Consider the following 27,094-nt stretch of genomic DNA (forward strand, 5'->3'; position numbering starts at 1 on the left):
TGATATGTCAGAATTTGAAAACAAAATTATTCTTTTGCAATCATATTAATTAAAGGGTAGGATGCACAAAATAAATGAAATAAAAATATATTGTATTTTTCGTTCGCTAATAAAAAGTGTGTTTTAAGCCTTTGCATTAGGGAAAATAATGCGATGCATAATTATTCACCTAATACTAGGACTTGTTTATGGCTCCGAAAAAGACGGAGCCATAAACAATATTTACGGAGTCCATATTGTTTATTTACGGCAGTCCATTCATTCAAGTATTTCCGTGTGCCTTCCGAAGTCGGAATAGTAGGTTTGTGATGGTGTTGAACTAAATCCAGTTTTATTCCCCCCCCAAATTGACTATATCTTCTTACCATTTGTTTTAGCAACCAAAATAAATAAATAAAACATCAAAAATGGTATACGTTCTTGAATGGTGCCTGAGAGGAGCCATCTGAATGCAAAGGGTTAAAAACTGCACTTATTAAATGTTTCATTTTAATGAAATTGAAAATTTATTCGCTTATAATAATTTTTATTATAATTCTTTATGATACAGCTTTATATTTTTGCATTTTTCAGCACCCCAATGCTATATGTAAGTGCTCTAGGGCAGCTGAATTCGATGGGAAGCCAAGGCAGTTCATTTGAAGATGACCACGACGACTTCAAAAAATCATTCAAAGATCTTTCCAACGTCGCCACTTCTTTTGCATGTCTTGACACAAGCATTGTTGTTGATGACTTGGAAGCAGCAGTCAGTTTAGTACACCCAGATCATACCTATAAGCCAAGAAGGCATGCACTCCTTCGCTTCTCATGTTTCTGTTACGAAAAGATGCCAATAAGTTTTCAAATCTTATCAATTAAAAGCATCCTTTTTATTTTCTTCTCAGAATCTAAAACACTTAAAAATATAGTGATGAAAATATTATCTATAAAACGAAAATAATCTGTTCAGAGGATAAACTATTATTATGTTAGAAACAAAAACAAACAATTTTTTTTTTCGTAATATTTTTAACAGAGCAAGAATAAGACATTTAGGGACTCAGAAATGCAAATCTCCAGTCCCCCTTTTCTCCTTTCAGCTTCTAAACCCAGGCATTTTTCAGTTGATTTTAATTCCAGTGTCAATATAAGCAGTCTTAAGTAACAAATGTTTATATACTGATATAAGAAAATATTTATGTTCAGGGAATTTTAAAATTTGATTTTAAGTTTCGCTAATAAAGAACTCAAATGAAATTTTAAACACGTTAATAAAAATAATAAAAAAAACATTTTTTACATGATCTGTAATTTATTTAAGCATATAACAGGACTTTTTGCAATTATAAAGCGTGTTATCTTTAAAGAATTATAAAATTTCGGAAAAGAAAATTTGTAAGAAGTATGTAATTAAGATTAGTATTCGAATTATGTTACAAACTTTTAATGAAAAATTAAAGCGATTATATTTTAATTTTATTTCAACATGTTCTAGTGTATGGCCCTAGTATATTAAGTGAAAACACTAAATTAAATTATTTGAAAAACATTACAAAAAATCTAGACACATCGGGAACCAAGAACATAGGGAGCTGCCTACTTTGCCTATTTATTAAGTTGACACTACTTTTTAAATGGAAATTATTAATATGCAACTTTCATTTTCTCTATTTTTTTTTCTCAAAATCTAAAATATTTAAAAACTTTGTGATACAACTCTATATACTAAGTAGTAATAAAATTTAATAAAAAAACATCAATTATTTCAAGAAAAGAATATTTAATGGCGCAATGCAATTGTTTTTCCTACTAATGAATTAAAAGCATCTGTCATGGTGACTTATAATCAGCTGCATTTTATTTTTGAAACATCTCCAATACAATGCTTACAAAAAGTAGCGGTTATTTAAAAATACATATGCAGTTATATTATAACAATTGCTTTTTTTTATTATACAAGAGCAACTGAAAAGCAAAAAAAAAAAAAAAAAAAAAACTGAAAGAAAATTGTGCAACTATTCAAGGGTGATACGAACTCAATTATCGGGATTGAATGGCAATTGACCATAGTGGCGGTAGCAAACAGAAGTATTTCCAACTGGACAACATTGGTAAATATCGATTGTTCAGTAGGAAGGATCATTAAAGATTGCCAAAACATATTGACAACAATGACATATGGATAGGATTAGACTGTCCTGCAGTTCTTGTACGATCTTATACCAGTTCTTGCACCATAGCAACTTACGGCACAAAAAGAGTTGTGGAAGGCATTGAACAGTTTCCAGGTGTCTTCCTAGTGTGTAATCGAACTGACTTGTGATTTACTTTTCTGATTTACAAGTTTAATCTGAAGGAATCGAGTGCTTCATTCATTTATCTCTTCACATTGAATCTGAATATCCTCTCATTTGTGTGAGCGGAGGACTTTACAATGATTCTTTGCCATATTCTGTGATATGTACTTGTTAATATAGGAATTCAAAAACTTGATTTCATTACATAGTGGCAGTGAATGCTTCAACAATTTTCAAATTGTATACTAACCAATTGTTATAAATAAATATTAGTAAAAAAATTTAAAAACTTTATTGACAACGCTTCCAAGGAGTGAACCATAATGTAGCTGCTTTTCTTATTTATTTCTATAAACAGCAAATGATACTTGTCAAAAAGTCAGCCAGCTTTAATGGTGCATAAATTTTAAAAGCAATAGCTTTCTTAAAATGAATGCATTCTCATAGTGTGTTTTTAATAACATTTTATAGTATGTCTAATTACAAATGATGTGGAAAAAACATTTCGGATAATCTAAATTAACATTCATTTTGGGACATAGAAAATAATTTTCCAAGAAATTTCTTGCTTTCCGTTATCGATTGATAACATGGGAGTGGTCAATCCAAAACTTTCTTGCATATTGTCTGCTAAATTTGCCTTGGCAAAGAACGGCACTGGCATACAATATTTACATAATATTACCTTTGGACGTGAATTTAGCATTTTTATTGAATCTATCGTATCATCCTTGGCGAGTCTTTTGGTGATTCATCCCTGGGATGCGTTGATAGTATTCAAAAATTGAATGGGTGTTTCAGACATGTTTTTCACAAATTGAAATAAAGATGTGACACAAAACTGCACTTGAAGTCCATACCAAATTTGATATATTTAAGTCACTGCGTTTTAGAACTATGGCGTTTACTTATTTCTAAAAGTACAGACCGACAGACAGTCAACCCGAAGTTGGATTTAGCTCAAAATTTGACAAGTGTCTACTTTATAGATGATGAATCTGTATACCGAATCTTGTCTCTCAAGCTTCTACGTTTTATAGTTGTCGTGTTAACTTATATTCGAACAGCCGGACAGATGGACTTTCTATGAACAGAATGTGCTCAAAATTTGATAGAAACCTGTAATTTTGGTGTAAAGATCGTTTACCGAATTTCGACTGTCTAGCTCAAATTGTTTTTGAATTATCTTTATCACAGACAAACAGGCGGACATTTTCTAAAAATGTTTTTTCGAACTGAGGGAGGTCTAAAAAGTGAAAAGTTCTCAAGTTCGTTTTTTTTTCGGGGGGGGGGATGATTACTACATTTTTTATCTATACAATGTATATTAGAAAGTAATAAAGCAGAACAAAAATGAACAATTTATAGTTAAATATTATGAAATCTTCACTTGAGATCCTAATAAACTTCATACAGGCTAATTTTAAATGATTTTTTTTCAAAATGTTACGACAAAAGTATATGAGGATTCATTTGTGCTCATGGTTTCTCCAAACAAACAAAAAAATGTGCGCAGCAACTAATTCAAATTATTGACAAAGGAAGCTCCTCCTTTTTATAAGGACCAATTTAGATCGAAGTAATTTACATCTACAAAATTCAACTTTATCTTAAAATGTCCACCAATATTTAGACTAATAGGAATGAAGATAAACATGGCGAGCTTTCACATGTGTATTATTAACTTAATAAGTTAATAATACACATGTGCACATGTACATATAATGCACATGTACACATAATGTACATATAATGCACATGTACACATAATGTACATATAATGCACATGTACCTATAAGTTAATAATACACATGTACACATACACCTCGGCGCTGCTCGAGGTGAAATTTTTTTTAATCTTATTAACAAAAAAAATCAACTATATAACGAATGGTCACCGAAATTCACCCAAAACATTCTTATGTTCCGTTATTTACTAGCCGCAAGAACCTTTCGTAGTAGAGTTTTAAGAGATGAAATTTTAACTCAAAAGATGAAAATTATCAAGAGAAGATACTGAAAAAATTTACTGATTGGAATCTTTAGCATAAAAGGCCAGTCAGAGCAAAGAAAATAAAATTAATATAATATGTCAAAACAATTTAAAGATCGGAAAAAAAATTTACTAATAATACTAATTATTATTATTATTATTATTATTGGCAAAAGAGTTTGAAAGCTGATATTAATTTGTGATTAAGATGAAGCTGGTGCCACAGATTTCTCTTATGAGTTGAAAACTTGAAATAATTCACAGAGAATATGGTCAATATCCTTTTTTTTGATGCGTGATAAGGGTTGTCATCTCATCCAGATTTATTTAGTAAAACAGGAGTGAATAAATAACCAAGTAAAAATTTTAAGAAATTTAATGCTAACATTTAAAAAATTCTATTTTTTTTTTTTTTTTAGATTTATAATAAATGCAAAACTAAACAGAGATAAGATTAGCATTCACAACAAAATTGCAAATTCACATACGGAGTCAAAATATTAATATTGAAAATGAATGAAAGGTACAACACTCTACCCTATTATAAGCAGGGACATGATTATATAGCTTCCGGTTTAGCCGATTTCATTGTGTGGATGCCAAATATTCTTCATAATATTATTTTCTAAGATTCTGGATGCATCCTATTTTTCTATGTTATCTCCAGGAATATATTCTAATTGACATATTTATATTCTTGCAATCAATTACTGAAGCAGCTCGAGTCGTGTGCTGAGTATCTAGTCGCATAATCGAATCAGCAGTGAGTAATCAATTAAGTGCAACTAATGTGTGGAGACAGTGGGGAGTAGCAGATGTTTGAGGGATGCGAATAGTTGCGTGGAGTTTCTCCGCCTGCTGAGTTCTGTCTGTGCTGCTGTAGCTGTTTACCACTAATTACCTACCAGCGTTTCTGCTGTTTATTTTAAGTGTTGTCCTAGTGTACGTCTCGGATACATTTTTGTTGTACTTATGTTCGTGTTGAATTTTAGAGCCTGTTGACTGTTTCACCATATACCCACTATAGCGACCTGTCGATATCTCAGACTTTTGTGGAATTTTTCCATAATAATACTTTTGTTTAATTAGACTACACATTTTTATTTTGCTTGAATTAATGAAAAGAATGAATGTCTTGAAAAGAATGAATTTTTCAATCGACTTTTCTTCTCCACTAGGCTAAGCTGAAAATTTTTACATTCGTGTGTTCTCCATAATAGCACAACATTTTATTATTTTTAGAGCTTAATTATCAGTTAATTGATTAATTAAGTTTAATTTTGATTCCATAGTTCTTGTGCCAGCTGATAGCTATTTTGATTCAAAGCTGATATTAAGATATCATAATGTTTATAAAAATTAATACAATCTAATGATTATAAATAAGAAGAATTATATTAACAGAGGTATTTTACTTTTTAGAATTAAAAAATTAAAAGCAAAGTTTAAGACAGTTTCTTATTTTCGGAAGAAATGTGTAGTGAAAAGCATTGTGGCAGTCAAAAAACTCTTGGCTTTGAGAAAACTTTGACAATTGGAAATGGAAAGAAAATTGGCAAATGACAGAAAAATAAGATAATTAATAATAACAGATAATTAATTGTATTTTGATATAAATATGGCATATAAAAAGCATTCCAAATTGTAAATGTGTTCACATCAATATGCATCAACTACATTCTTTCATATCAGTATCTTTGCAAATTTCTGTATTCACTTCGCTAAATATATAATTTTAATAATCTAACAAAAGTGTAAAACATTTTATGGTGGGGGAGGGGAGGGGGGGACTGAAGATAAGAAAATTTCCCATCTGTTTAGTATCAATATAAATAAAAAAATAATTATGACTATGCATCGTATGCTTCGTATCTTTTAAATAATTAAGCCGAATTAAACAGCAGCTCTTCTTTCAGTATCGAATTGTAAGGCCACGAGTACGTCTTAGCTACTCATGCGTCACAGCATGAGTAGCTAAGTAATGCACTCAGAATTTCAGAATAATGCAGAATGCATTCAGACATTTCATTCACTCATCCACCGATCGCAATTTAGATCTGAAACAGAGAACGATCACCTCTGACCCAGTATCCCCAAGTGGTATTGTCTCGACTTGGAGGACTTTGTGGCCACGACAGATTTATACATGCACCAGCCATCATGTACACGGAGGGTCCTCTGCCTGGGGGTTTGAAAAAACCCAAAGGATGCAAATCCAACACCCTACCAACCAGGATATCCTGGCCGACGAAAGTTATTTAAACAGTCAATTAAAAATTAACCAAAAAATTTCGTTATTTCTTTAATAGTTTTGAAGGTCAAAAAATATAAAAGCATTTTACATCATCTTAAAATTGAAATTTTTACCTTTGCGACAGTGCCGACTTTATTTTATGTAATTTATCCTTCTAATGTTAATAATTTTATCAACACTTTAACACAGATGATTTTGAAGTAAGGAAATTTATAGATACTTCTTTCATAGGTAACACTAAGATTTTGGATTACACTGTCATTATTATTTTAGGTTCTCTTTTATTTTAATGATATACAATAATAATATTTTTGATTTTAAAAATTTTAAACAATTTAAAAATTTATTTATTTATTAAAAAATTTAAATTGACAATTTAGCAATTTAAAAGAAAATAAAATTCAAATTTATAGAATTCTAAGAAGTAAATCTTTCGGGTGTAAATTCATTTTCTTTTTATTGTTGAAAAAAAGAAGAATTCATACGAAAAATATCTTTTGTTCACAATAACAAAATTTTAAGAAAACACTTAAAAAGCAGTCTATTAATAATTTGTATCAGAAATAACCATCAATTGAATTTATTTCTTTTTTTTAATGAAACATTTATGGCCACAAAAATGTTCTTTACAACCTTTCTTAAGTTTCAGCTTATTTCTACTGTTCATAAATATAAATGTGTGTATGTTCATGTCTGTTGTCACGCTCCAGGCCAGAACGTTTCACCTACAGCTACCAAATTTATTTTAGTTTAAATAGAATGCAGGTTGAACAAGCAGTGAAGAGACTTGGTATCTTTAATTTCGTTTTATTCTATTCCGAGTGGCAGGCATGATTTTAACAAGAAGGCGCAACGTGGCAGAAAGCAGAAGTAAAGAAGAGCAAAAAGGGGACGAACAGATGATCAATAGTCTTATATAACATTGGATTTCTGGCCAAACGCCAATTCAAGACACGTGGGAGACCTTTGACACCTTTTCAAGGGTACCGAAGTATCACTTTCATTTGAAATGTAGTTCTGATGGCGCATCATTTTTAGACAGATTAATTAAACCGAAAGTGGAGTTGGATCACGAAATATATATATATATATATATATATATATATATATATATATATATATATATATATATATATATATATATATAGCATGGATATGAAAATGGACTAGGAAATCTGTAAGACTTTTGAAATAATACGAGCGAGTTATATATCTATCAATATTTGAAGTTTCGAAGTTCAAAAATACTTTGATGAGGAATCTATTGAAATTTTTAGTAACCATTCATCCGCGAAACAACCTATCACTGAAGGCGGCTTGTAATAAATATTAATATCTTGTGTTGAAAAGCAACTGCCAGTGTATTAAAGAAAAACATCCAATTGAACTGATATTCTAATTATCGTTACGAAATATTTCAGGGCATAAAAGGATTTTATATATTAAAGGATTTTAAATTAAAGCAGTTTTAATTTTAAAATATCATATATGAAAGGATTTTAATCCAAGCAAAGATGGGTATATAAACTTTTGGTAATTTAAAATATTTCAGAATAATATCAAACATTAAAAATAAATTTTGTTTCTCTATATTATTGATTGTTTAGCAAGAAAGTGGACGGTTTATTTGAAGTAAAAGTGTACATCGCATAGCAGTATATTTTCTAAATCAAATTTCATAAATAAGTCATAATCTAGGGTTTCCATATAAGACTAATATATGGAAACCCTAATACAGCATATTTCAGAACAGCATATTCAGAACAGTATATTTCACTAATCAGCTGCTATTTGCTCCTTTTTCACTTTAAAATCTGACATTAATTGCTTCAGTTTAGAGGTAACACTGATATTCTATTTGACCCTTCTTTAAGCCGCGGTGGTCTAGTGGAAAGGCCTCGGCTTCAGAATCGGAGGGTTTCATGTTCGAGATCCGCTTTCACCGAAAAACCGTCGTGTAAACGGGTCTGGTACACGTTAAATACGTCGGGATCAAACGTCCTCTTACTGGCGTGCTGGGGTAGTTTGGAGAGGAGGATGCTAGCTCAGGTGTCGTCCTCGTCATCTGACTGAGTTCAAAATTCGCTCCCAAATAGCCATAGTGTTGCTTTTAAACGGGATGTTAATATAACAAAACTAAAACAGCCAATTTATATATCCAGAGATGGCAGCAGAAATTTTCAAATGAAGGGAAAAGCTCAATTGCTCTAATTTAGCTTCAAAGCAACGCAAAATTATTAATGAAAAATTTCAATTCAAATTAAGTATTAATTTAATAAAATTTTTAGATTGATTAACTAATTTTCATGAAAGTGACAAGGCTTCCACAAAACACAATTCTACGAAACGAATAAATGCGCAAGACACTGTCGATACAAAATATGAAAAAAAAATCGTATGTTTATTCTTATAAACATCTCCCAATTCAAAAAACAAAGAAAAATTCAATATTGTTTGACAGAGGTACCCTGAAGAATATTGGAGTTTTCATCGTCTCAAACTGAGGAATTTATGATGAAATCATTTCCTATGGATTCTTCTTTTTCCTTACCCCCACATATTCTGTTTCCTTTATTATACTAAAGCATGCAACTCTCCAATGTGAGACTGAAAATAAAAATCTGAACACTCGTTGCATTCACAGCCTTCTCTAGGATACACAATTTTATTTACAACGAGGAGCATAGCACGTTTATTTTAGAATATGCGAAAATGTTTCGGAGAAAACATTCCCATTGATTTTTATCAGAGTAAAATAAACTCAGACTAACCCCACTCAGTTCATATTTTATCTAGCTCTTAAACACCCCGTATCTAGCGTTCCACTATTATAGTTAACATAGCAATAACAATCAAACAAATAGCTTCCTTTATGTTTTCCACATCTTGCTGACTAAGTAATGGTTCATATCGTCTCCTTTTGTCACTCACGATCTTACAGTTCAGGAAAACTTTATCTTTTTGGGTTAAACACTTCCCTGAATGACGTAATTCTTTTTAAAGTTAAAAAAATAATGGAACTAATTTCAATGAAACGCGAAAATGCTATTGACAGTCAAGGTCGTACCATTTATCATTATCATATCAGCCACATATCAGCATATATCATTACAAAGTTGAATGACAAAAAAAAAAAATGCTTAATTGTGTGTGTCTGGAAAATAACACAATTTCCTTAATACTTAAAACAATAAAAAATACATACTCAGTGAGTTTTTGTCTCCCGGTCAATAGATTTGAGTAGCTCAGTTTCAAAAATGTCCCAGGTTCCTCTTGTTATAGAAGAATACGCCAGGAGGCTTATTTATTTCTCAGTAGTGGCTTTCTTTTTTTCAGCAGCTATTCTAATATCAATAATTGTTGATTTAATTAAAAAGCTATTTTTGAAAAATAAAGTCCTACCCCACGGTAGAGCTGTCTTCGTTACAGGTAAGTTGATTATAATTTTTTGAAGGATTCTGTGATTGATTATAAAAGTGGCCAGTGAAAATCTACCACTAACTATTTTTATGAAAATTATAATTTAAATGTGTTTATTTTATGATACATAATATGGAAGAAAAAAAAGTAATTTTGATCGGTTTCTAATAGAATCATGATTTTTGATAGTGCTTCAGCCTTAAAGTCTACAAAAATGACAAAATCTAAGCCAATCTATTAAAGCTGTATTTAGTTTAATTCTGCTGTAATAATTTCCCGACTCTTTAGAAAAAATCTCATAATTTCCAACTCCCGTTCAATTCTATGATTTAGTTTAATTCAGCAGCAATAATTTTCCAATTATTTGGAAAAACAATTTCATAATTTGCAACTCCCGTTCAGTTAGTTTTATAACTTGGTTTAGTTCTGCTGCAATAATTTTCCAATTATTTGGAAAAAAAATCTCATTATTTCCAACTTTTGATCAGTTCTATAATTTAGTTTAGTTCTGATGCAATAATTTCACGATTATATGGAAAAAAAATCCCATCGTTTCCAACAAAAGATCAGTTTTATATTTAGTTTAGTTATTTTTTTAGTTTAGCTCTGCTACGATAATTTTCCAAATATTTGGCAAAAAATCTCATAATTTTCAATTCTAATACAAAATAATTCTCAATTTCATAATGATCAACAATCGACCCGATCAGTTGATGTGGAAGAACCTTTCTCAAAACTACTTCATTACATTCTTGTGAAGACAATTTATCCCCAATATATTGATTTTACACCAGAGAATTCAGGACGCCTAGGACGTCAGGAAAGACTTTAATAACCGCATTTCTAAAGAATTCGCAGCTATTTGTTTAAATACATTTCGAAATCTTTCTAATAGTATTAACTAATGATATAAGCATTGTCATCACAATTCTTTTAAAATTTAAATAATTAAAAAATTAGATGTATTTTGTAGAATAACTTTAATTGTTTTTTAATCACATTTGAGTAATTTTCATTGTTATTAAAAATACGTTTTCTTAATTTTCTTCTAAGTTAAGAAGGATTGGCATATTTTTTTTTCCTAATGAATTAGACAGAAGATACTTTACGGTAATTATCCGAAGAGTGTGTGGAAACTGAAATATAATCTAGAGACACATAAAAAACTACTCTAGTGTGATTCATTCTAAGCGACAGCATTGCTGCAGAGTCCCATTGGCCATGAATGGCTACGGTAAAATCCCTACAGTAAGAGGTACGTCCCATAATTTGCAGGGATACCTGAACTAAAACTATTTTTGTACTAATTAGGGCGGCGAGAACCAACCACTATTCCGATAGATTCTCATCTCGATATATGAAATGCCCCCAGGGGGAACAATAAGCTTGATTAGGAAAACAAAGCTTTATTTCACAAAAATTACACATAATATGAAGTCTGCAATAAAAACTCATTCAAGATAGTCCCAAATAACCGCAGTTTAAGAAAATAACAAGAAAAGCAAACAACAAATTACCAATTCGAAAACTTAAAAGCTAGAGAGTGTCCTCTACGTATACTGATCGAAAGAGATATTCCCTCGTGTGAACTTCTTCTCAGATATTTATATCCCTTCGACAGGAACTGGTGACACGAGGAATTCTCCAGAAGAATCTTCAGATCTCAGTTCCTAATAGAGCCATCATTCTTGATTTTCCTGAACCTTAATAGTTGTCATTAAGGTCACGAATCAATGATCTTGCATCCATGAAGTATTTCTGGAAACTAGCATTAAAATTACAAGATTTAGTAAATCAAAGAAACTGTATTACAGATGTGTATTACTGCGTAACTTATCTTTTTGGTCTTTTTAGGTTGCGATACAGGATTCGGAAATGCACTTGCCAAACGTCTAGATTCGAAGGGATTTCACGTATTCGCAACATGTTTATTCCCCACCGGTCCTGGGGCTACAGAACTGAAAGCAAGTTGCTCTAATCGTCTGCATGTGTTGTACATGGATGTTACAAAAGACGAGAGCGTGGAAAAAGCTTTGGAATACGTGAAAGCAAGTATTGGGACATCCGGTAAGAGGCGTTTAAAACTTACAGTAAAACTATAGTAAAATAGAATTTGTTATTATTAACTTCTTACAGCATAATTTATTCGCTAAAAATGTACACGAAATAAATATTTAATTTTAATTTAATAAAAACATTTTTCGATTATAATCATGTTTATTATGTTTCAATATTATATTAGATTTAGATAGAATTGTAGTTCGTAGTAAAATTTCAATAAAGGCGCAAATTTTAAAAAATTCAGAATGAAAGACAAAAAGTGTACATAATAGCCTTCAATGTTGTGACACTCTTTCAAGCATCCTGGTGAATATAAAGAAATTCTGCACTATTTACCTTGCCAGGGAGTCCAATTTTTAATTTTGGGGACCTATGCTAAGTAGCTCTTTTGAGACCTATACTAGATTTTGTTTTCTTATTATTGTGGATTACAGTCTTATAAGCTCTACACATTTACAACTATACAGCCCGTATCATCTCTATTGCTTTCCACTAAGCATCCAATGAGGAAGTACTGAAATCGTCAAAAAAAAATTTGACCTCTAGATTTTAACGAATCTGCAATAGAAGACTTCCTTGAATCTGAAAAACGTTTTGGAACTGAATAAAACTAAAATTTTCTTGAATGAACACGTTAACTCAAAAACATTTTGACCTATGTGAATGAAATTTGGTATATAATATTTGCCCCAAATTTATAGATTTTTATCAAATTTTGAAATAAATGCATCCGGAGGGCATCTGTGTGTCTGTCCGAATATAAGATGCACATGTTTAACATGTATAGATACCTATAAACTTTAAAACTAATTCCGTTAAGAGTTGATCGTCTGTCGGCATGTTCGCTTCACAAGCATGTCAACGCGATCATTTAAAAATGCATCGAACGTAAATAAATGAAATTTTATACGTGATCTTACAACTACAATTCTATTTCTGAGTCAAATTCTGTCGGTTGAATCGGTCGAGAAAAATGCATGAGAATATTATTCAGTTTTTATGTATTTGCACATTAACCGCACTCATATGATACAACAGAAATGAAATAATGAAAATATCAATCGGTAATAGATTTTTTTTTCTTTTTTTGCAGTTATCATTTGCCAATGCACAAGTACCGGTTTTTACTATGATATAAAGCATACAACTTTTATAGGAGTGACTCCAGACTAAAAGAAAATTGTTTAAACTTTTATTGGATTGTGAACTAAGTATTCGATGTATCGTATAATACATTAGCCAAAAGCATTGCTTTGATAACAATATTTACTTTTTTACAAAATGTTTGTAGAAAATTATGTAATACAATAATTATGATTCTCGATTCCCCTCATTTGGCTCATTGCCAAATCACTGAAGAAGATCCGTGCAACTCATGTTGCATAGTTTAATTCGGATTTTTGAAATATTGCTACAATTTCTCTTTCTAACTTAAATTTTAACATATGTGTTGTAAAAATTAAGTATGCTATTGCCGAAGTCTGTATAAATTTATATCTAATGACACTTTACGCTTCGAATAAATTTTATAATAGTTGAGAAAAAGATTGGCAACAGAAATAATTCAAGGAATGGAGATCTAATGATGATATTAATATAGTTCAATTCTGAAAAATATCTAAAGAATTGATCATTTAATTTAAATGAAATCGGTAAATAAAATGCTTACGAGTGGCCCTTTTTCTGAATTTTTCATCTCATTATCTTTTCCCTTCATTATTTTTTACAAATATTCAAAATGTTTATACATTAAAAGAAAAGAGAGTGATACAACATGAAATTTAAAGTTATTACAGCAACTATAATTGTTTCACAGTAGCAAAGTTCTGTTGGATATTCTGGGAAAAACTTTATAATATACTTTTCAGACAACATTTCGATTTTATTGAGTTAAGTAAAAACAGTTTTAATTTGCTTGCAAACTTTCATGCATATTACATCATAAGAGGTTTGACTTAAGAATAAATTTGTTTAAAATAATTTTATTATTGTATTAATAAAAGTAGAAATTTTTATTTTAATGATTTCACTAGCTTGCAAAAAAAAGAAATTTTTTTTGTTTGTAAAATTTTAATTGATTTATATCAGCAATGATGATGTCATTCCAAAATGCAAACTAAATTTTATGTAACACGTAAGGATTTTTTACAAATGACGATGAAAAAATTAACAAAATGCAGTATAATGCATACAGTTGCGACTGCAGTCACTGTTAACTAAATACAATAATGCTGTTCATTTACAATATTACGATAACTTTTGTGTTTTTCTTGAAATCAAGAAGCTTCTTTTTCGAGTTTTTCGTTTATGGTCCACATCACTGTCTCTTTTTAAAGACCAACAGTAATCGGCCATCATGTTAACATCCCACTGTCCTTGATATCTGCGTTCCATCACCTTTATATCCTGGTGGAATCTTTCACCTTGCTCGTCACTCATTTTTCATAAATTGTCTGGGAAGTATTCCAAATATGAGTGAAGGAAGTGAATTTTAATGCTCATATTGCACCCCAAAAGATGATAAGTACGTAATAACTCAGTTACAAGTTCTTTGTAATTTTCTTTTCTCTCATTTTCCAAAAAACCTTCTACGACATCTTTAAATGCAACCCAAGCCTGCTTCTCTCTATTTGTCATACATTGTTCAAAATTGGAATCTTTAACTAATTTCTTTATTTGTGTTCCATCAAATACACCTTCATTAATTTTAACGCTAGACAATTTTGGGAATTTCGATATAAGATACTCAGAACATTTTCCACCTTTATCCAAAGCTTTCACAAACTGCTTTATGAGTCCCAATTTTATGTGAAGTGGGGGCACTAAAATATTTTGTAGATCTATTAAATATTCATTTAAAATATTCTTCTTACCAGGAATCCATTCTTGTCTCTTCGGCCATATCATTTTTATCCAATGACTTTCTCTGTCCCTGCTATCCCATTCACAAATAAAGCACGGAAATTTAGTAAATCCACTTTGTTGCGCGAGAAGCAGACCTATAACCTTTAAGTCACCACATATTGCCCACTTGTGTTCAGTGTATTTGATTTTAGTGAGAAACATCTCCATACTTTCATATGTTTCTTTCATGAAAACAGAATGTGCAACTGGAACTGATGCAAGTTTAGATTCGTTATGCAATAAAACTGCTTTTAGACTCCTCTTTGAGGAATCTATAAATAGTCGTCAATCATTCGGATTATAAGGAATATTATCTTCTAATTCATGTAACAAACCAGGTATGTCAGCACAATAAACCAAGAAGTTATCAGATTTGAAAAATGATAAAAATTGCTTTTCTCGATTCCTGTACCAACTAAACGGCGTATGTGTCGTTAATAATTTTTTCTCTTTTAACCGAGAGCCTAATAATTCTGCCTTTTCTTTAGTTAAACCTAAATCACGAATTAAGTCATTTAATTCAGCTTTATTAAATTTTTCAGGTACTTCATTTTTTACGGTGAAATCCAACTGCCATCAATGTTTTGAATTTTAAAATAAAAGTTTTTTTAAATACAATTATAAGTATTTATTCAATATAAATGTATTATTTAATTTCAATGAAGTAAGAGGTTTTCAGAATTTATTTAAACAAATAAACATACAAACTTTATTAATTTATCCTATCCAAATCGCAAAAAATCTGTGTATTTTTACTTATTTAACAAATTTACTTTTCAAAAAAACTGTACGTGGTACGTAAAAACTGATATTATTTTTGAAATAAGCATGCGAAAATACATAAAAAATAGCTATTACTTTCAAAACAAGAAATTGTTGCAGGCTGGTGTTTTCAAACTTTTATTCTTCGATTTAAAATATATTTTTGTGACTACTGTGATTTTTTTGGATCCTAACTATTTTTACAAATGTCTAAATATCTGAATATATTAAAAAAGCATATTGTTACAAATTTGTAATGTTCCTCCCCAATTCAGCAATTCTTCTAATAAAGAAGACTGCTAGTTTTACAGAAATACTAATGGATCTTGAGTGGATGATAGATCAATGATCCCCGGCCTTGGAGACCACTTAGCGACTTGGGAACGAGGGTGGCGACAAAGCAGAAACTCAAGGAATGAATTTAATAAATCTTAGCCCGTTAGAACGTGAATCTTGGAGGTCTTTTCAGAAATGCTCTGTGTCAGAAATTATAAAACGCAGAAGGATGGAATTGAATCCATTTGAGTATCCATGCAGCATTGAAACATGTATCGAATAGCCAGTCAGCGTTGAGTCAAGACAGTGTGTTGGTAGTTAGGCGGCAGTCGAATCCATTTGAGTATTCATGCAGCATTGAACCGTGTATCGAATAGCCAGTCAGCGTTGAGTCAAGACATTGTGTTGGTAGTTAGGCGGCAGTCGAATCCATTTGAGTATTCATGCAGCATTGAACCGTGTATCGAATAGCCAGTCAGCGTTGAGTCAAGACATTGTGTTGGTAGTTAGGCGGCAGTCGAATCCATTTGAGTATTCATGCAGCATTGAACCGTGTCTCGAATAGCCAGTCAGCGTTGAGTCAAGACATTGTGTTGGTAGTTAGGCGGCAGTCGAATCCATTTGAGTATTCATGCAGCATTGAACCGTGTATCGAATAGCGAGTCAGCGTTGAGTCAAGACATTGTGTTGGTAGTTAGGCGGCAGTCGAATCCATTTGAGTATTCATGCAGCATTGAACCGTGTATCGAATAGCCAGTCAGCGTTGAGTCAAGACATTGTGTTGGTAGTTAGGCGGCAGTCGAGTTCGGTTCAAGCGAGTAGACAGTGGAGAACAGCAGATGTTTGAGGTAAGCGAATGATCGTAAAAAGTCCGTTTTCCTGCGGAGTTCTCTTTGAGCGCTTTATACTGCTTCGGTTGTTTCATACCGATTTGTTGCTTTTATGTTGTTATTTAACGTAAGTGCTTTTTTGTCCAATCTTCGAAAATGTTTTGTTGCCTGCGTGATAATCTCCTTGTGTTGAATAAACTTCAATATTTATTATTGATACTGTTGGACTGCTTCACCCACTACACAGAGCACGTTGATTGCCATTGATGTGACAGATTTTTTTAATAGAATTTTCCTTAAAAGTATGGTCACAGAGAACGATATTGTGGAAATCTAGCACGTGAGAAACCAAATGGAAACTAGATCACAGATATCTATTCATACAGATATTACAAATAACAAGTTAAGTTAAATAAATTTCTTGCATAATATTTAAGAAATGGGTACGCTTGTAACAGGCGACCAAAAACCACCAAGAAAAAAAATCTCCAATTTGGCGATTTTAATCGTTAAACTATGTACTGAATCGTCAAACTAGCATGATATTCGCTCTTTGGGTATATTTTTATAATTTGGCGAAATTTTTTATTTACGCTTTTTGGTCGCCGTTAAAACCAAATTGTACAAAAAAAAAATATAAGATAAAATATTTCTTTTTCTTTTTCTTTAAATCGCAATAGTTTTGTGGGCCATTGTCAATAATGCCGGAATCCTGAAAGCGTTTTCAGTGGAGTTGTCATCAATAGAAGATTTCAAAGACTGTCTGGATGTCAATCTCCTGGGTTACATGAGAGTGATCAAAGCATTTCTTCCTCTATTGAAACAGACGAAGGGTAGGATAGTGAACGTTACAAGTGGAGCTGGTAAGTAATTGAAGACATGTGTGTTATAGATGAGGTTATGTTTCTTTAATGACTGCAGGTAATCCCCCCCCCCTCCTATCATATGGACACCTGTTTAGATATGATAATCAGGCAACTTTAAAAAAGGTGCTATCATTCCATGACCGGATTCCATTACAGCGCATTGTACCTGACTGAATGAGCGAATTTAATCATTGTGGACTATGTTTCGGCAATAGCAATAGGTAGCCTTCTTTCAGATAGGTTAGACCTTCCTTCAGGCCTTTCCAATCAAGAAGATTAGGTAACTGCCTAGGGCCGCTTGGCTGATGGGGGAGCTGTGAAACCCTCATTATTAAACACCTCCTTTTATTTATGAAATGTAGATCATATCTACAAACCCATAAGATAACATCATTTATCCCATTTCATCTGTTATGAACTTTAAATAAGAAGGAAGTAGGGATTTGTAGCAATAAAGGCATTGCCTCTGTTGTTACTACGAGAATTGTGTGAAGGTGTTGCCAAATTATGTTAATGAAATTTGCATTTTTTATACTTAATCTTAAACTCTAAGGCAGTTGAAAATTTGAAAAGTGTCGTGATGAAAGCAACATCTTTGCTTTGATTTTACCCATCCAAAAAATGATTTTATTAAAAAATTTTATAATGCTACATTTTTCAGAAGATTGGATTAGAATTCTTAATTTTGCACCAGACAAGAACTTTTCAGAAGTTTATTTTTATGATTTGACTTTCACAAATTAATTTCTCAGTTCTAAAAAAAATCATACATAAATGGGAGTGTATTACTATTAAAATTTATGATTAATATTTAACATACTATTATGTTTAAATATATTTTATAAGATAGAATTAATAGCAGTTGAACTTGAATATTTAATATTTCCTTCGAAATGAGTATGTAGGTTTCTATCGGTTCTAAGGGTTCCGTGCAACTCTCAGAAGTTCGTTCTTTGAAATTTTAATGAAGAATATGGCATCATTTTTTTTTTCATTTTAATTAATTTTAAAAAATATTTTAAACTCCTTTTATAGCAACATACTTCGTTTTTGAAGCGACATTCAGATCATTGTCATTGTTGTTTCCTATATTCACCCTGATTTTTGTCTATAACGATTTTATATTGAGTTGATTTCAAAGTAAGATAGGTTTATAATAAAAAAAAATGTAACGGTGTTACACTTAAAGTTTAACTTCAGAACTAAGTAATAATATTTTTTTTATATACTTTTGGCCCTTTTTTTTGTCATAAAAGAGTAAACATTTAAACACAAAATTAGACTTGCACATAGTTTACATATTACTATGTTACATATCAGTTACATATTAAGACTAATTTTAGAAAAGTTTCATAGAAGGACATGTCTACCAAAATGAGAAGTTTAAAAATATTTTACTAGGGAACCATTACGATATAGTTACATAAAATATGTAACTGAAATTTTTAAAAATTATTTATTTCTGCTAACCTATTGATCACTAAACCTGACTAGTAATAATATAAATGATTATTCTAAAGAAGCATTTATATTATTAACTAATTTTCAAACTTGCTATAGTTTTAGCCAGTATTATATCTAGTAATTCATTCAATGTTATTACCTTAGAGATGACTTTTTCAAGAATTCTTATAAAAAAACATATTTTTAAATGTTTGAATGTAGTGAATTTTAATTCATTAAACTTTAGCAAAAAGATTTTTATCAAAATTTAGAATTTCAAAAATAGGAATTTAGGAGACTTGGTACCCACAAAAATTTTTTTTCACAATTTCGAACAATTTTTTCAAATTTTGTTATAGATGTCACTGTGTTGTCAGATGTTAACTGCGTAGATTTCTGCTACCTAAATTTCTAAAATATTTTTCAGATTCAAAAGTTACAGATTTAAATATTTTAAATTTTTTTTCAAAATATTAGGCCTTTCTTAAAAATGCTTCTTCTTGTACAAATTTTAATTTTTTTTAACAGACTTCGCAATGTATTTAAAGGAATTACGGAAAATATGAGATGGTAATGTGATTTTTTTTTCACTTTGAACAAATTTTGGAAAAAATTCGAATCAAAATTTTTGCAAAACCATCCCTAATTCTATTGAGCAAACATTTAAGAGTGAGCAGAAAAAACTTTATATAATTACAATAAAATGTGATTGACTTTTAACATCTTGTAGCAGACAGAATTTTGGAAAAAAATCAAACTGAGATTTAAAAATAAAAAAAATAAAAACTTTTAAGTTTTCAACACAATAAAATTGTAATATAAATAGCTCATATCAAGCTGGGTTTTTTTCCTCAGAGCAATGTGACATTTGTAAGTTCTAAAATATCATTTTTATTAATAAATATTAATATCATATTTATTAATGATCATTATCATATATAGGAATTAATCGATATTTTCGCGAAAAATCGATTTTTCAGTGTATTTTCCAAATAAAAGTAACCGTGAAGATTCAAAATCATTTCTATTCTAAATTTTTTAAGTTTAAAATACAGGGTTAGCAAGAAATAAGTTATCCACTTCAGATGGCTCTAAAATGCGTTCTATTGATCCAAATGAGATAAAATTTGAACTACAGGTTATTGAGATGATGCGCTTTACATTTATTACAAAAAAAAAATTAGTGCAAAAATTCACCGTTAGGTTGCGTTGTAATACGCATAAAACCATTTAATATGGTTTATAATTGTTAAATAAATAAAATTAAAATTGCTCAATATGTTCTCCTTGCTTAATAATATGCTTTAATCGGTGAACTATATTTTCTATAGATGACCGGAGCGAGTCTGTCCGAATATTAAAAACATGGCGCTGAATGTTGTCCTTCAGATCTGGTAGAGATGATGGCCTTTAACGGTAGATATTGTCCTGCAAATAAACCCACAACCAAAAGTCGCAAGAGGTGATGTCTGGTGAGCGAGAAAGACATGCTATTGGGAAATGACGGCTGATAACTCGTGCTTCTGTCAAATGCTGTATTAACAATCGCTTTACACGACGATCAATATGAGGTGGTGCACCATCCTGTATGGAAATGATGTCTTGAAGGTATCCACGCTGTAGAAAAGTTGGCATTACAAAATCCCTCAGCATATCATAGTACTGTTGTCCTGTGATGGAACTGCTTTGGATTCCATTTGAAGTTATCACTTCAAAGAAATACAGTCCAATGATAAAGGTAACTGTAAAACCACACCATACTATCACTTTTTCAGGATGCAAGGCTCGTTCTTGGATATCGTTAGGGTTTTCCTCTGCCCAAATTCGACAGTTATGAGTGTTAACTTGCCCATTGAGGTAAAAGTGGGCCGCCTCATCACTCCACAGAATGTTCCATGGCGAAGTTGTGTCAACTACCAGTCGAGCAAGGAACTGAAGTGCAAAAGTTTTAAAAACCTCTAAGTCCCCGGCCTGCAACAGGTGCACAGACTTCATTTTCTATGGATAAAAAAGCAAAATATGCCGTATAATTTTTCGTACAGTTGAATACGGCATATCCAGAACACGGAAAACAACTGGCAAACTCACACTATTATACGGCGTCTGACTGCTGGCTTCAACGAACGCAGTCGCAACATTTTCGACGCTGGAAGACAGGATTTTTTTTTTCATCATCTGACGTAGGGCACCTGCAGACATTGAACCTCTTCGTATCTGCTTCATTTGACGAAATTCCTTTAGAGCTGCAACAGAGTTTTGTTGGTTCTGGTAGAGCAATTTCACCAGTAGCGCTTTTTCTTGCAACGTAGGCATGACGAACGGAGAAGAAACTAATGCTCATGCAGAATCCGCCTTCTTTTTATCCAAAGAGAAATAGTGATACGCATACGCTGTAACGCAAATTATGTTTCACATTTTCAATACATGCAAATAGCCATTTATGTTCCAGCGCCATCTATTGCTGAATTTTTATATTATATTTTTTAATTAATAAATATAAAGCACATCGTCTGAATAATCTGTAGTTCAAATTTTATCTTATTTGGTTCAATAGAACGCATTTTAGAGCCCTCGGGTAACTTATTTCTTGCTTACCCTGTATTTGTACCAAAATTATACGAATAATTTACTTTATAAATAATAAGAAGTTACTTTTGTTACATTTTTGTGATTCTAGGGGAAATTGCTCTTCCATATTTCACACCTTACACAACAAGCAAATTCGCTTCAATTGGCTTTACTGACTGTTTGAGACTTGAACTTGTTGCTTCGGGAATTTCCGTAGTTTCCATTGAGCCAGAGTTGTTTGCGTAAGTACCAAACTTGAATATGTTGTGACTTTTTTTTTTTATTCCAGAAAATGATTTATAATAAATCTTCATATTAACATATTTAATACAATGGACCACAAATTCCTTCAGAAATTAAGTACTTTTTCTGTAACATGCTTTCTTAAAAACGTTTAAAATAAATTTTAAAAAAGTGATTTTTTTTAGATATTTTAAGAAAAAGTATTAAATTTCTTAAAAAGGTAACATTAATAATGTTGATTTTTTTAGAAATTAATTAATGAAAAATCCGTTTGTTAACATATAAAGCTTTTATTATGAAAATCGCCCAGTGGGTTTAAAGAGAATACAAACGAACGCGTTGAAATATGGAAAATGAGCCTTTATTCCACGCGAGTTGCAGAAAACACAAAGCACAGACAACAAAAACATGTATACAAAGTGTAGCCTTCATAAAATCATCAACACAAGCGGTCAGAAATTCATTATTAAATAACAGCAGAAACACTGAGCATCTTAAACGGAATAACTCATCCAAAGAACAATAAGAATAGCATGACATCGAAACTATATTACAAATTAGTAACTCTTCTTTTAATCGAAGTAAATTTTAGAAGTAGATCCGCGATGGCCAAGTGACAAGCCATATCACTAACTCTCCGACCCGCCCGAAGACACACTGATAAAATAACTGAATAGCCAGACCGCAGCTACAGCAACACTTGTGGGAACTGTGATTGAGTCCTAAGAGCCATCACCGGCCACGGTGCAACCCCTCCCTGAAAAAGTATGTCCCGTTATCGATGGGAGGAGCCAGACCGTCACCTTTTCGTGTACCCTCCAAGTGATGAGAACCAACCACCAGGCCAGAAGCTTCTCATTCTCAATTTGAGGTGCTCCCGAAGGGGGCTGGCCAATAGATAAGGCCTTAGCTCCTTGTCCGAAAGGCTCCACGTTCAAAATCTAATTTTACTTTAATAAAATACCTGGTGTGCATTAACTCTGACGTCGCAATCAAATATTCTTCCGATGGTGTAGTTTAGACAGGGGTTCTAATTCATGTGTCGTGCTCATCATCTGACTGGAGTTCAAAATTATTTTGTCTGTCCCAAAATAGCCCAAACGTTGATTTCAAATGGGAAGTTAAACTAAATTAAAAAAGTTTTCAACAAGATACTTTGAATTTATGAAAAAGAAAAATAATTTGCAGAGAGCTTTGGTCGCTTTTAAATAGGGATTTTTCTGCATGATGCTCATCTTTAACTATCAGAGTTTTCAGGTTAATAGTTTAACTAATTTTATAATCAAAGTACTTATCAACCAACATTTATTTTAGCTTTCTGTAACAACAAATATTCCCGAATCGCACTCTTTCCATCTCGATATTTGATTAAGACTGCCTTATATTTTGATATTTGAAGACAACCTGAGAAATTGCAAAAGACGTCATCTAATTAAATTTTTATTCCATCACCACACACTTGTGAAAAATAAATCTTTCCTATGACATACAAACAGAGTGAGTATCGCAATTCTCCTTTATGATTTTCATAATGGATTGCTTAATCACGTTCCAGCAAACAAAATATACTTTTTGAAACTGTTGTAATTTTGATGACTTATTTTAATCTTATTTTTAGTAATAATTTTTAAAGTGAAATTCAATTTATTCACATCACGTAAGGATTCTTTTATAAAGTGATTGCATATTTAGGAGGAAACAATTGAAAAGTTATAACTCATTATAGAAGCACTTTCTTTCCTTACATCAGAGATTCTTTTGACACTTTTCCTCGTGCGCTTTTCAAGGATAGACTTTTTGTGGCATCCAGCAGTAATCAGTTGCCATACTAATACTCCATTCTCCTCTATATCACCTCTCCATTTTGTCACATCTTGGTGTAATCTTTTACTTTGTTCCCCACTGATTGCACCTAAACTTTCAGAAAAATTGCCCAATAGGAATCGAAAAAATGAGCTTTAAACTCATAATGCAGACTAAAATCACAAATATTCTTATCATCTCATTTTACAATAGATTTGTAGTTTGGTTTCTTCTTATTCCCAAGAAAACTGGTAGTAACTATTTTTTTTTAAATTTTGGTGCTTTTCTTTCGTTTATTTCCATTTTAGACCTACAATTTCCCTTTTCTTGATGTCTGATTCTGCAAACATGCCTACTTACAATTTTGCTTCAGATAAATAAAAAAAACTACCCAAAAAGTTACTTGAAGCAGTCATCTTCCTTTGGTAAAGTCTTGACAAATAAATGTTTCATAAAATGTAATTTTATATGAAATGAGGGAAGTAACTTTTTCTTTATCAACTAAATTTTCTCTTCGAATATTTTTCACTCCAGGATGGGATGTCTTCTTTATTGGCCATTCTTTCGTAATGAAATATTATTTTCTCTCTCGACTGTCCCACTCGCAAAGAAGAGATGTTCTGCAATGTCATTTGGTCGGCAGATAATACCCTTTCTTCAGACTAGAAATCAATTTAAGTTTACCGCAATTTGTTCATTTGTGAACTGAATACGATAGTTTATTCCGGATAAAATAATGATTTTCATGACATTCTTGCAAATGAACTGAATACTCAACAGGTACATATATTATTCAATAGTACTGCTTTTTGATTAATTGTTAAAAAGCCTCCATTTGTCAGGTTTATATTTGACATTAAAATTTGCTCTGAGGCCTCGAATATTGCTGCACAATAAACAATTTCACCTTCAAAAACGAAAATAGGATGTATTCTTGCTATCTGTTCGGAAATAAAAAAAGTGGTGTACCAAGAGATGGCTAATTGTTTTCTTTCAATCTGGAACCTAAAACTTCGGTTGAATCCTTTTTCTATTATTTTTTCAGTAATAAACATAAAACAACTATTAAAAACACCATTTTCTTTGCAGATAATTCATCCATCTCAGACCTATGATATTGTAATTTGTACTGAACTTCAAAAACTTTGATCCAATTTAAATTATTTTATTGTTACTCCAATTCTTGCCCTTGTAGAAACCTTACCTATCTTTCATCAATTCTGAACTACATCTATTAATCTTGTCATAAGAAATGGTTTTTATCTTTGTTAAAATAACATAAGAATTGAAAATTCTATATGCAAATTTTTGTGAGATTATGAACCTTCTTATCCACCGTATGATAGACGTGGTATGATCAAACAGGGCCGCCTGCGCTGCTGAGATTCAACCAGTAATCAATGCCTAAATATTTTTTAGATATTTCCTCTTAATATTATTGAGATGAAACAATAAAGGAATTTTTTCCCGCCCTCCAATGGGTCATAAGAAAAAGAAAAGACTAGACAGCAAAATGATTTTATTACCAACAGTTATTTACAAACATGGTCACTTTTCGACCTAATCATCTTGAAGATTCAAGTATTTGCCATATCAGTGAGTCATGTTTTCGATTCCATCTTCGAAGAATATTGCAGCCAATTATATAAGATGAGGCTGAAAGTTCCTTCGACGTTTCTCATTAGTCTGGATGTTTCCCCCCCCCCCGGTTTTCTTTTAAAGGAAAGACTATGGAACAGGAATTCCGAAACAGTCAACCTTCAAAGTGGCAATTTCGGCGTTGCTGTTTGGTCACCTCTCAGCCTGGGATTTCAGCACCCTCGGTTTATTTCGAAACACTTCATCAAGTGGTTGAACAAGATCTGTGGCAACACACTTCCGTTCCCATTCCCTCTACATTAAAAGAGACCAAAGAAGAAAAAAAAATTTCATATCCTCCTTAAATAACAGAACGGAGTTCGAGGCTAAAACTGACAAAAAACTTCAAAAGAATGTTAATGCCCGTCTCGCCCATTGGCCTCTTCGAAAAGGGGATCAGAAACCTGTCCAACTGATATTACAAATATCTGAATCTTCAAGACGATTTGATCGAAAATAATCTTGTTATTACATAACTTTTAGTAATCCTTTCATTTCGTTCTCCACTCTTATCTTTTGTTATGACCTACCAGGTACCAAAACAAAGCAAGCTTTCCTATAATGATAAAAAAATTCTGACTTTTATAACAATACATTGTTGAACAAAATATATTTCAGCACTGGATTATTATCTGAAGAGAACCTTCGCAAGAATTTGGATGCCAAAATGAAAAGATTGGGGGCCACATTTAAGGAGCATTATGACGACGATTTTGCCGCATCATTTAGAGACTTAGAACGTGCGTTCCTTTCCTTCGCATGTCCGAAGATCAGCTATGTGATCGATGATTTGGAGTCAGCGGTCAGTCTGGTACATCCTCATCATACCTACAAACCCAGGAGACATTTGCTATCCCGTTTCTTCTGTTTTTACTACAAAGTGATGCCAAAGAGTTGCCAGATTATGTTGATGAAATTAGTAAATTTTATTTTTTTCTCAAAATTTGAAGCAATCGTGAATCTGAAGAATATCATGATGAAAGCAATACCTTTGCTTTGAACATTCATATACAATAAAATATTCATATATAATAACTTGTGTTTCTGTTTTTTATAAAATTGATTATAAAATGGAATTTTTTTATAAAAGTGGTTCCAAATTAGTGTATTTAGACTAAATATTATTTTTTTAAATAATTAACATTTTTTTCTTTTATTTATTAGTCTTTTTTTTCACATCAAGAAAAAACTAATACATAAATATATGTTTCCATGAGAAATAAAATGTTCGAAATATGCACAGTTGTAATGACTGGGGAAATCTGTCGAAGTATTTTTCCCATACAGAATGTACAATAAAGTCTTTAATGTCTGTGTAATTTATCTCTATTAATACAGTTATGTCTCGAACTATAGCTACCTAATTTGATGCATATATACCTTAGACAGTGAAAATGTGCCCCTCAGAGCAATTAATTTATTAATAAGCATATTAATTAAAATTTAGCTAAATTTAGTCTTTTTGTCGTGATAACTTCCTAAAATTTTATTGTACAAAAATAAATTTTATGCCGTTTTAAAATTTTAAAATTTGTCTTTTTAATGCTACCAATTTAATAATCCTGCAAACGTTTCCTGAATTTTGACGATTTTTGAAAAACATTCAATCTAATTTTCAACAATAGAATACATTATTGCCCTGAAATTCAAATCATTTTCATCGTTTCATCAAACTCTAATCGTGCTTATATAAATATATATATTCATTAAAAATTAAGCAAAAATTTTATATTTTTTTATATAATTTTATATGT

The 27,094-nt window shown here is 31.4% G+C and overlaps 2 protein-coding genes across 2 annotated transcripts in view; both read left to right on the top strand.

Moving 5' to 3' along the window:
- The window catches only part of LOC129966108 (dehydrogenase/reductase SDR family member 9-like), a 30,998-nt gene extending 28,474 nt beyond the window's left edge, over window positions 1-2,524 (top strand). Inside the window, exon 5 of the mRNA XM_056080488.1 lies at window positions 574-2,524. Coding sequence (XP_055936463.1) covers window positions 574-943 — 370 coding nt within the window. The 3' untranslated portion in view covers window positions 944-2,524. The remainder of the gene's footprint in view (window positions 1-573) is intronic.
- A 7,196-nt stretch (window positions 2,525-9,720) lies between these two features.
- Window positions 9,721-26,375, top strand: LOC129966107 (dehydrogenase/reductase SDR family member 9-like). Its single transcript, XM_056080487.1, has 5 exons — window positions 9,721-9,955; window positions 11,801-12,013; window positions 17,460-17,642; window positions 21,766-21,898; window positions 25,959-26,375. Exons 1-5 carry the CDS (start codon window positions 9,784-9,786, stop codon window positions 26,338-26,340), a joined length of 1,083 nt encoding a protein of 360 aa, XP_055936462.1. The 5' UTR covers window positions 9,721-9,783; the 3' UTR covers window positions 26,341-26,375.
- Window positions 26,376-27,094: the final 719 nt, after the last annotated feature.

This window comes from Argiope bruennichi, chromosome 4 (assembly GCF_947563725.1).
Source record: "Argiope bruennichi chromosome 4, qqArgBrue1.1, whole genome shotgun sequence".
In the NCBI taxonomy this organism is placed as follows: domain Eukaryota; kingdom Metazoa; phylum Arthropoda; class Arachnida; order Araneae; family Araneidae; genus Argiope; species Argiope bruennichi.

Excerpts from the sequence above, each read along its gene's own strand:
- LOC129966107 (XM_056080487.1), top strand. The coding sequence starts at position 9,784 with ATGTCCCAGGTTCCTCTTGTTATAGAAGAATACGCCAGGAGGCTTATT. Across the intron at positions 17,643-21,765 it reads GAACGTTACAAGTGGAGCTG|GGGAAATTGCTCTTCCATAT; the intron begins GTAAGTAATTGA and ends TTGTGATTCTAG. Across the intron at positions 21,899-25,958 it reads ATTGAGCCAGAGTTGTTTGC|CACTGGATTATTATCTGAAG; the intron begins GTAAGTACCAAA and ends AATATATTTCAG.